This window comes from Embiotoca jacksoni, unplaced genomic scaffold (assembly GCF_022577435.1).
Source record: "Embiotoca jacksoni isolate LCO1_2020_lvr unplaced genomic scaffold, fEmbJac1.0.p SCAF_4, whole genome shotgun sequence".
NCBI lineage: Eukaryota > Metazoa > Chordata > Actinopteri > Embiotocidae > Embiotoca > Embiotoca jacksoni.
The window spans coordinates 5220660-5230938 of NW_027185392.1; the positions used below are offsets into that span (position 1 = coordinate 5220660).

Genomic DNA, 10279 nt, shown 5'->3' on the forward strand with positions numbered 1-10279 from the left:
ACGTCACTATTCCTGCGACGAGCCCCAGTCAACCAAAAAAAAAAAAAAAAAAACAAAGCGTGGAAGGAAATGTAAAGCTCGTCGGAAAAAAAAAAAAAAAAAAAAAAAAAAAAAGCTTCATACGATGATAAAATGCCGGTTTGCTGGCTTATCAGCGAGGATGGTAACCACGATCCCGTCAAGCTGCCTCATTTACACACCGTTGTGCTGGGCCGAGGCCCGGAAACAACTATCAAAGACAAGAAATGCTCTCGTCAGCAAGGTAGCGAAACTGCATTTCCAGCTCAATGCACTTGCAAGTAGCTCAACTTGTAAAAGCGAGCTTCAAACATTTCAGGAATTAAGTTAAGGGAAGGAACAATTTAGTATTGGATTATAATTACTTTAGCATGCTCAGACGATGTTTCAAGCTGATAATTGCTTTACGTTCTTCATTTTTGCTTGTTTGAGTTGGTTTTAATTCAGTTAAAAATATTCAGGTACATTTCGGTTGCATTGGTAAAAGACATGCTGTGTTGTTAGAAAGACAAAAATTGTCTAAAAACAGTATTGTTTATCATACAAACGGATTAGGATTGTGTTAGAAAGTATTTACTGACTGTAAAATATAGGAGAAAATAGCTATATATATATACACACACACACACACACACACACACACACACATATATATATATATTAATATATCTTCCCTTATCTTCATGTCTTATGATCAATAGATGTGCTGCTTTTACTATTAGTTAGCGGAAAACGAAGATACATTATACATAAACTGTACAAATGTCTCTATTCTTCAACAAAGTGCAGCGTAATTTTCAATTAAACGAACAAATGTAAAGATTAAAAAGTTATCTTGTACATTTTATTTTAGTAGTATTTTAAGGGGATTATAACAGAAGAGAAAAATGACACGGTTGTTGTTTCTTTAACCTCTGTTCTGAAGCTTTCTTATGGGTGTTTGTAGTTTTGATTGGAAGGAAATAAGAATGCAAGACTCTCAAGCGTTCAAAATAAACTAACACGGGCGAATGTCATCCCTTTCCAACCAGTTCAACTGAGAGCAGAATGCAACAAAGGTTATGTCAAAGTTAAACAGGTAAGACACGTAAAAAAAAAACACGTTGATTTTGTGAGTATGAAATGCAATTTTGAACCGAGTTAAATGTCACGGCGATTTATTTTCAGACACATGTTCATTTTTTCTTTCTGAAATGACTATTAAAAGGTCTTCAGCTGGTCATCCAACACTGTCTCTCTTCTCCCATCTGTATTCCAAAGCTGGGCTTGAATCCCTCCTCCGTAGAATCGGTGGTGGTGGGTAAAGGCAATGAGGTCAAAATGAAGCCTGGACAGCAGCTTCGTATTGTCAACCAGCTCTACCCCTACACTGTGCAGTTCAAAGAGGATCCAACTGGCAACCACAGCGGCACCAAAAGACCACGAGAGCTGACTTCAGAGGACAGAGAGAGCCAGAGAGAGACTCTGAGTATGAAAGCAGCCAAACACACACAAGTCAGCCCCGGAGAAGCCACAAAAGCAAGCGTAAGAAAAAAAACAAATACACAAATAGGCAGGTCACACCTTTAAAATGTTGTTTTTATCATGTTTGCCTTTAATGGATCATCTGCTGTGAGTATGTTATACAGGATAAACGTGATACCTAAAATCTGTTGCAGGAAAGTGCTGGACATTGGAGCCAAGGTCTGAAGGCTTCAATGCAAGATCCCAAGATGCAGGTAGCTAGTCTCTCAAAACAGATTCACAGTCTGTGTGACGCTTACCGATCTGTTCGACAGCTTCTTTTATTTGCACTGCTTTGAATTCTCACAAAGTCTGTCTTTAAATAGCACCGGTTCAATTTTTCTAGGTATACAAGGATGATAAAGTGGTAGTAATTATAGACAAATACCCCAAAGCTCGCCACCACTGGCTCGTCCTCCCATGGCAGTCGATTCCCAGTCTGAAGGCTCTGCGTGAGGAGCACTATGATCTGGTGAAACACATGCATCAAGTTGGCGACCGAATGGTCCAGAAGTGCCCAGATTCTGGCTCGCTACGCTTCCGCTCAGGCTACCACGCTATCCCGAGTATGAGGTAAGTAATAACTGTTTAACACCACTCTGGTGTTTTTTTTTTTTTTTTCTCCCCTCATTCAATATAGTTTCCATTGAATAGGATTATTTTATGTCTAAATCTATTCTGTATTTCCGAATTGTTGATTCCTCATATATAACCCGTTGTGTTGTCTTTGTGTATGAAATATACTAAACAAATTAACATGCAGTAAATTGAAGGTAAGTCTTGTATGCAGAGGCATTAGAGGGAAATTTAGAAAATGCATTCATTTTTACCCGGAGCTCATTCCAGCTTTATCCTTGTTTCTTTAATGCCTGTGACACTAAACTTTTACACTTTACTGCCACCTAGTAGTAAGAGCAAGGAACTCAATAGAAAGGAGGAGGAAATGGAGTGATTGGAGAATGTTTCCCATGAATACTTTCCTTCCTTGATTGTAAGTTTTTATTGCTGGCAGAAAGTAAATACACAACACGGGTACAATAGTAGTCTGACTAGGTGGCCCTCGTTGGTGGTATTTACATGGATTCACAACCAATATGTAAAAAAAAGTCTTTAAAAAATGCATAAAGAATTTTTAGCAAATGGATTGGTATGGTGCTACATGATAAAAAAAAAAAAAACCAATACATATTCACCTTAGAAGAAAGTTCAACTTTTTTCTGATATTAAAAAGAACATTCTTGTTTTGTTTACACTCTTTTCCAGTCACGTTCACCTCCATGTGATCAGCCAGGACTTTGACTCTCCTTGTTTGAAGAACAAAAAGCACTGGAACTCATTTACAACTGACTATTTCATTGAGTCTCGTGGTAGGAGCACAAGTCATTTATTTATTTATATAAATATCAGTTAAAAGCTCAAATACACTGTGACTATTACATCATATTTTCCTCTTCATGGGCACGATGCACACTGTGTTTTTCTTTCCTGCAGATGTCATTCAGATGCTTGAAACAGATGGTAAGGTGACTGTAAAAGAAGGAACCGGTGAGATGTTGAAACTACCTCTGCGCTGCCACGAGTGTCGCAAAGAGCTTCCCACTATACCGGCTCTGAAGGAGCACCTGAAGTCTCACTTTCCCAGATAACAGTCTTGACTTCAAACACAATCTGATGCTCCAGTTCAGTTCGTTCATCTTAGGAGTCATAGCACGGTGAACATTATTGTTGCTTGTTAATTATGATTTGTATTTTTGTACAATATTAAGTTTGATTAGTATTATAATTATTGGACTTGGGCATAATTTATGTTTATGGCTTTAGTTGGTTTTTTTTTAACTTGTCCATTCTCAGTGGAAGGTCAAAGGTAAAGGTGATTTCATTTATGTTGGATGTCATCTGTTTTATTTACAATGTCAGGGCAGCCAAATCCTTCAGTTTTCATTTATTGTTCCTAAATTTCCAAACATTTAAGTATGTTGAAATAAAAATTTTCTAAGACCTAAATACTGTTGTTTTTTTTAAACATTTATAATGAAAGGTTAACAAGGGTTTGTGTAAATGTTGTAGTGTATTCATTTTGATCCATTTCAGTGCAGATTTGCAGAAGAGAAAAGGAAGTTATGAAGATATTGCATTGTAAATGTGGTAATTCATTTTTTTGTCTTCTGTATTTTCTGTATGTCACAGAAATTAAGCAGACAATAATAAGAGTAGCTGCATTAATTTGTTTCAAATGAAGCTGCAGTACCACTTTAATGTCACTTTTGACACAGCTGAATATGTTTGAACATAGTCAGATACCATCAGTGTTAAGAAAAATAAGGCTCTGATATTCCTACTAACTTTACAAGAACTAGGAACAATAGTCTATATCAGACTCTGTTGGTGTTCATAGCAGCAGCGCTTAATGGACATTTTCCTTCATCATTTGGATGACAGTATATGCAGTGCTACGTATGGGTCTGAGTGTGTGTTATGCCTTTAATAGCTGCGTTAAGCTTTGTCGCCATCTAGTGCACAGTTTAATGTATTGAAGGACACAATAAAGCTCCGTATTTGGAGTTTGCATGTACTGTTTCTCACTACCGTTTGGTTTAGTGCGTTGTGAAAATGTGAAAAAACTAGATGTGGCCCGTACGGGGATCGAACCCGCGACCTTGGCGTTATTAGCACCACGCTCTAACCAACTGAGCTAACCGGCCCGTGTCCCCTAGAGAACAAACATTAGAATTTAACTGGAAAATTGTGAAACATGCCTTTTTATTGTTTCATGGAAGAAATTCTCAACCCTCCTCAACCTTACCGCTTTGTTTTTTTAAATCTTAGTCTGAAAAATATATGTATAAATAACTCTGATTATGGCCTATATAGATGAATACACAGTACAATATTCCCTTTATAATGTATTTGAGGAAGTTGCATCAATTTCCCATTGGAAAGTAGTATTTCAACACAGTACAAGAAAAGTAGCTACTTAAGCAAATGTACTTATGCTATGTCTAATTATGTCAAAACATGTGAGCCCCAAATACCACGGCTATATTATTGGTTTATTATTATATATAAATAAAGAAAATGCTTTGGGTACCAGAATAATTTTCACACGCAAAAATGTAGGGATCAGCAGCAGGAAGCATAATTGTAAAATCAACATTCAGAAGCGATGGGCTAAAGCAAGTCTGTCACCCTGAAGTCTTCAGGCTGGTCATTTTCAGAGTGCTGTATAGTTCATACAATATATAAAGCCGCACAAGTGCACGTCATCATCTTCTTAGATTTAACTCCCTCTCATCCTCATCTGGCACCATCAGATTGTCCACTGAGAAATGGCCATCATCTCCTATATTCTGGAAGAAGTACTCTTCACTTTCACAGCTCTCCGTCCCATTCACACAGTCTGCGGCTTTGACTTCCAGCTCAGCGCTGTCACTGGCGTTACTGTCTTCTGAGCTCTTGCTGGCATCGCTGCTGTCGCTGTTCTCAAGGCTTTCACTGCTGGTGCTCTCGCTGCTTTCACTGGTGTCAGCCGTAATCTCACTGGTGTCAGCGCTGTCGCTGGTGGAGTCGCTGCTGTCTGTGGGGTTCTGCAGGTTTGTGTTGCTCTGAGCGGTGTCGGTGCTGGTGGAGGTCTGTTTGTCAGTCAGCTCATTGCTGGCCTCCGCGCTGCTGTTGTCCTCTGCGCTCAGGGCTTTCACTGCACTTGCAAACACTCTCACCCAACTCTGAAGCAGAGAATAAACGGGAGGATAGCGTTACCCAACTTTAACCTCAACTGAAGCAGGCCACAGTTTAAAAATCATGTGAGAGGGTAAAAAAAAGAAAGAAAGAAAAAAAAAAGGTTTATCCCACCTTTCGTAGATTCTCCTCGCTGCCCATGCTGTCATCTTTGGTTTCAGCCATAAAGTCCATCTGTGGAAAGATAGTGAACCATATGAGCAAAGAGGATATTATAATAAAAGACTATACATTAGTAAAATACTTGAATTCATTTTACCCCATCATCTTCATCTGATTGACTGTTGCTCTCCTCTGAAGTCTGTTTGTCAAAAAGAAACATTAAAGATTGTTATAAAACCAGCAACAGTATACTTTATGTTGAAAATTGATGACTTTGAAATATATACAATGAAAGTGATTGCTGAAACAACCCACCTTGTCCTCTGATGTGGACTCTAATGATTCAGACTCTGAACTCTGCAAAGAAAAGAGACACATTTACATCACATGATCAGGTTACTTAGATCTGTTTGATCACACATTTTTTCTTGTGTCTTGCAGACATTTAAGACTAAAAAAATAACTCACTTGATTTGAGGTGGTTTCCTCAGAGCTCTGCAACACAAAGCAGAATAAAGATCCATTTAGGTAAAAATCAACAATCAAAAGTGATGCAAAAAGTGAGAAAATAATCATTTACCCATCAGTAGAATAAATGTATGCATTACCTGCATCTCTGAGGTCTCATTTTCAGACGATTGGGAAACAGACACGCTTTCAGTCTGGGAAAGAAAAAACAAAGTAAGCACACATTACAATAGATTTAATTACACCCTGTGACTGCAGCATCAACAATCATCACATTCATTTAAGATCCATTCATGTCAACCATCGCTTTGCTGCATAAATGGGTGCAGACATACGGTGTAATTAACAATAGTCTCTGACATGGGAATTGTCTTGAGGTCTGGAGAAACTTCCAACTACTGTTAAGTTTTCAGTTGATTGTGTCAGTGGAATGCAGCTACAGTTCTGTCAGATGAATTACAGTGTAGTCAGGTTCCTATGATGTACTCTGAAGACTCGTGTGTGTGATGCAGTTTGGAGAGAGGACCGTATTTCCGGTGACACTTACTGAGTTTGAGTCCAGCTCACTTGATACCGAAACGACATCGTGTAGAATCTGTCACGGAGGAAACAGAGAGCGTGCTCATTACAAGGAAAACACTGCAATTCTTTTGATTTCAAGGCATGCCTGCAGCCAGGATGTGCATAAAATTAATCTAGATTAATTTAGTGGGCATTTCACAATGAGAGTTAGTAGTTTACGGACATGAACAAGAAGTAACACCACAGAAAGATGATATTTATACTTATTACACTATTTTTAAGGTGGACACGTCCTCGGTGTTATAATTATCATTAAATAAATGAAAATGCATATATCATGTCAACACAGAGCCACCCAAAGCCCCTTAGGTGAGAGGCTGTTGAGTCTGTTTCACCTTTATTAATACAATAAAAGTTGACATCATGTTATATAAATCTTTTCAAGTTTAGCAACGTTGTCTAATGTTGCATTAAACTGCATTTTATTGCATTAATTCTTAGATCTAATAGCCTGTAGTAAGAGATTTCTTAGTAAGAGTTTCATACTTACTGGGTTGGCAAACACTGCTCCAATCAGGCAAAATGTGATAATCATGACCTTCATTCTGCAACAGAAATATGTGAAAATATGATATAATATAATATATAACATATAATATGATTTGTTTGGTGGTTTTGCAAATATAAATACTTACTAACAATTAAAATCCGTTCGCGTAAAGAGCAAAGATAAAGTGTTTCTGAACAAATTAATGTTGCTTATACATTTGAACCGTTATGTTAAGAAAATGTTAACACAAAGATAAAACCATGTTTAACCAACAACAATGAAAGCTCAGAGAAATCAGACAAAAGATATGCTGCACTCAAAAGAATGAGTTATGAACAAAAGCAAAAAAAAGCAAAAATGCATGTTAGAACAATCAATGCACGATCAATTACCTTTTAGTCAGCTGGATTCAGAGATGGTGAAAGAGATGGTGTCAGTGGTCCTTGTATGGCGTGTAAAGCAGCAAACGGGAGAATCCAGTGCCTAATCTGAGCCACGTATGGAGACTGGCAGTTGAGGCGGTAAAAGCCCGATGTGTGGATATGCTGTAGGACACTCCAAGGACTACTGTATATAAGTAACCTCACTTAAGATGACTGCATCACTTCCTTCCGGATGTCTCTCTCCCTTGTTGACACACGAAGGTGTGTTTGTTCCGGACAGCGTGCTCAAAACACACAGGCACAGTGATGTTTCTACATGCACACAAACACACACACACACACACACACACACACACACACACACACACGCACGCACACGTGCACACACACGCGCACACACACAGCTGTTTCATTTAGTCACCAGATTTTCTCCACCCCCTCTCAAGTCTTTAGTGAAATATAATTTAGTATACTAAACCATAGGGTTTGTGGCCTGTTGAAAAAACAAACTCACCCACACAGAGAGGAAAAGAGAACCAGACAGCGTTATGATTGTTTCCGGTGAAATGGGTGTTTTTTTCTTTACTTTACCGTTTAAGTTAAAAAAAATTTCCAGTGATTAATTAGCAGAAAGGTTAGCGGTAGTGCTAAGTCTACAGAATACTTTTGATTTATTATAATCTTGCATTGAGAAAAGTATTCATTCTGATATCTTCCTATATATATTGTTTTCGGTGAAATGGGTGGTTTTTTTCTTTACTGTTTAATTACATTTCTTTCTAATGATTAATTAGCAGAAAGGTTAGAGGTAGTGCTGAGTCTACACAATACTTTTTATTTATTCTAATCTTACATTTAGAAAATTATTCATTCTGATATCTTCCTATGGGTTAAACATGTGGCAACTCCACATAACTTGAGTTAAACACACACACAAACACACACACACACACACACGCACACACACACGCACGCACGCACGCACGCACGCACACACACACACACACACATGCAATTTCTTGTAAAAAAAAACTGTGTAACCTTTTGCCTTCAGTGTTACATGATGTTAATGGTAGGAGGGAAGTTTTCTTGAAAATAGAGCATGTACAGTAGAAAGTTCAAATAAAGACTTCAATGTTTCCTCCCTGACGCTCATAATTGTTTCCTGGATGCCCTTATATGGCCAGGCCCAAAATAAGATTAGAGAATTCCTTGTTTAACCTCACTTTGGATTTTAACTGTGCAAAAGAAACCTGTAATTAGACTGGATGTTCACCAGTCTGCCAAAACCACAGGGGAGGAGTGAAGAGAACATGATTGATGCTTGTTGTGGCACACAGACAGTCAACAACGTCTGCACATTCACCCGAAGAGGACTTACGTTTTGATGATGTATTGACCCTTTCAGTCAGGCATCTCATACATCTGTGTTTTTGATATTTCTAACGCATCTGGACACTTGTCAGACTGGTAAGAGAGTCATGGTACTCAAATATGACCCTTGAGGGCCACAAGTCTTTGTGCAGTAGGTGTACTCAGGGTGCTGCCTCACCTCCCGGCAGATGGTGGAAGACCTGCATATCCACACCTAAAGAAATTATAATCAAAAAGATTCCAGTAAGTGGTGAACAGTGACTAACTAACTTTCAGCCCAGATAGAAATTCAGATTAAGAGGTCAAAGGACAAGACCGCAAACAGGAGCAACAGCAGGAAAAAAGTGATGCTAAAGTGACCTTCAGATTTGTTCATGAGGCCGTCAGTAAAAGCAAAAATGTGTTGATAAGAATTTTCAACAACTGACATTAGCACCAACAACAGACACGATGATAGAGAAGTACCCTGGCAACATCTTTGTCAGTAAGAGAGCAGGAAACTAACGTTTATCAAGCTAGAGGAGAGGAGGAAGTTAATGCTAATAGCAGCAAGTGCAATGAACAGAGGATGGAAATATCACTATCAAACTAAGGCAAGTTTATTTGTAGAACAAATTTCATTTGCAAATGAAATTCAAGGGGTTTACACAAGGCTTGACATTACGTTTAATCCTCAGAGACATGGGACAGCATTACTATCTTTCAGCAGCTGTAGCAGCTCAGTTTTAATGCAAGGTTGTCGAGTTTCACCTCACATTATTCTTCAGGATCCCAGCTTCCAAATGTTGTTGACCACTTCTATGTGGCACATACTATTGCCTTGCTGTCTCCCCCTAAAGATCCTCTAGCTGCCACTCAAAAAGACAGAAATTAGTCTCTAATGGTTAAAGGCATAAAATTCTGACAAATAAACAACAACAACAAAAAAAATAGAACGGAATAAAGTATGAATGGGAGGCCACTGTGCAGTAGGCTTAAATGTAAATCAGCCTATCATTAACTTTTACTTTGATGATCTTGCTTTGCTAATGAATACTAAAGAGGTTACTATCACCTAGACATTTTGTAAATCTGGCCAGTGGCCAGCTGCTGTTGTAGTTGTCTATATTTTTCTAATGTTTTCTTATATAATTATTTTCTTTTTTCATGTGCAAACGTTGTTTGGTCATCAAAGTATGTAACGTATTTTTAAGGTTCGTAATCATGCCAGAAAAAAATGCACAAACAATGTGCATTTTAGAGCATATATCATTTATACAGATATTGTCTCATACAAGTATTTGATGATCAGTCGAGACTATTTAGAAACTACTGTTTTAAAGATTAAGAGTAGTCGAAACCGCTGAATGGCGGCTATTTGCCCATCCTCATCCCATCATGTCGAAATACAGTATAAACCGCTGTTATAGCTTTCGGTGGTGGCTTCAGGATTAGACTTGTGATGGAGTGACATCTAGTGGTTGAAACTGACAAAAACATTGTGGTCACATTTGTATTGGCTTTATATTGTATTAAACAGCCTAATACAAGTCAAAAAACAGAAATTAAATCCAACACAAGACCTAGATAGGCAAGTATGTAATTAGACAGATATGCGACCCATGACTTTATCCTCAACGATACA

The 10279-nt window shown here is 38.1% G+C and overlaps 2 protein-coding genes and 1 non-coding gene across 3 annotated transcripts; 1 reads left to right on the top strand and 2 right to left on the bottom strand.

The window, feature by feature from the left end:
* The first annotated feature begins 78 nt into the window (after window positions 1–78).
* aptx (aprataxin) lies at window positions 79–3525 on the top strand. Its single transcript, XM_069168211.1, has 7 exons — window positions 79–262; window positions 1050–1096; window positions 1279–1542; window positions 1677–1736; window positions 1868–2094; window positions 2785–2888; window positions 3013–3525. Exons 1-7 carry the CDS (start codon window positions 133–135, stop codon window positions 3165–3167), a joined length of 987 nt encoding a protein of 328 aa, XP_069024312.1. The 5' UTR covers window positions 79–132; the 3' UTR covers window positions 3168–3525.
* Window positions 3526–4149: 624 nt separating this feature from the next.
* trnai-aau (transfer RNA isoleucine (anticodon AAU)) lies at window positions 4150–4223 on the bottom strand. Its single transcript has one exon. It is a non-coding gene; the product is annotated as a tRNA-Ile (tRNA).
* Window positions 4224–4387: 164 nt separating this feature from the next.
* Window positions 4388–6952, bottom strand: scpp1 (secretory calcium-binding phosphoprotein 1). The gene is made up of 8 exons (XM_069166739.1): window positions 6899–6952; window positions 6374–6421; window positions 5967–6020; window positions 5827–5853; window positions 5674–5715; window positions 5516–5557; window positions 5371–5430; window positions 4388–5243 (listed from the first exon to the last, which is right to left on the bottom strand). Exons 1-8 carry the CDS (start codon window positions 6950–6952, stop codon window positions 4785–4787), a joined length of 786 nt encoding a protein of 261 aa, XP_069022840.1. The 3' UTR covers window positions 4388–4784.
* Between the last annotated feature and the right edge of the window lie 3327 nt (window positions 6953–10279).

Excerpts from the sequence above, each read along its gene's own strand:
- aptx (XM_069168211.1), top strand. The coding sequence starts at position 133 with ATGCCGGTTTGCTGGCTTATCAGCGAGGATGGTAACCACGATCCCGTC. Across the intron at positions 263-1,049 it reads GAAATGCTCTCGTCAGCAAG|TTCAACTGAGAGCAGAATGC; the intron begins GTAGCGAAACTG and ends CTTTCCAACCAG. Across the intron at positions 1,543-1,676 it reads GAGAAGCCACAAAAGCAAGC|GAAAGTGCTGGACATTGGAG; the intron begins GTAAGAAAAAAA and ends AATCTGTTGCAG.
- scpp1 (XM_069166739.1), bottom strand. The coding sequence starts at position 6,952 with ATGAAGGTCATGATTATCACATTTTGCCTGATTGGAGCAGTGTTTGCC. Across the intron at positions 5,431-5,515 it reads AATCAGATGAAGATGATGGG|ATGGACTTTATGGCTGAAAC; the intron begins GTAAAATGAATT and ends ATCTTTCCACAG. Across the intron at positions 5,244-5,370 it reads GCGAGGAGAATCTACGAAAG|AGTTGGGTGAGAGTGTTTGC; the intron begins GTGGGATAAACC and ends TCTCTGCTTCAG.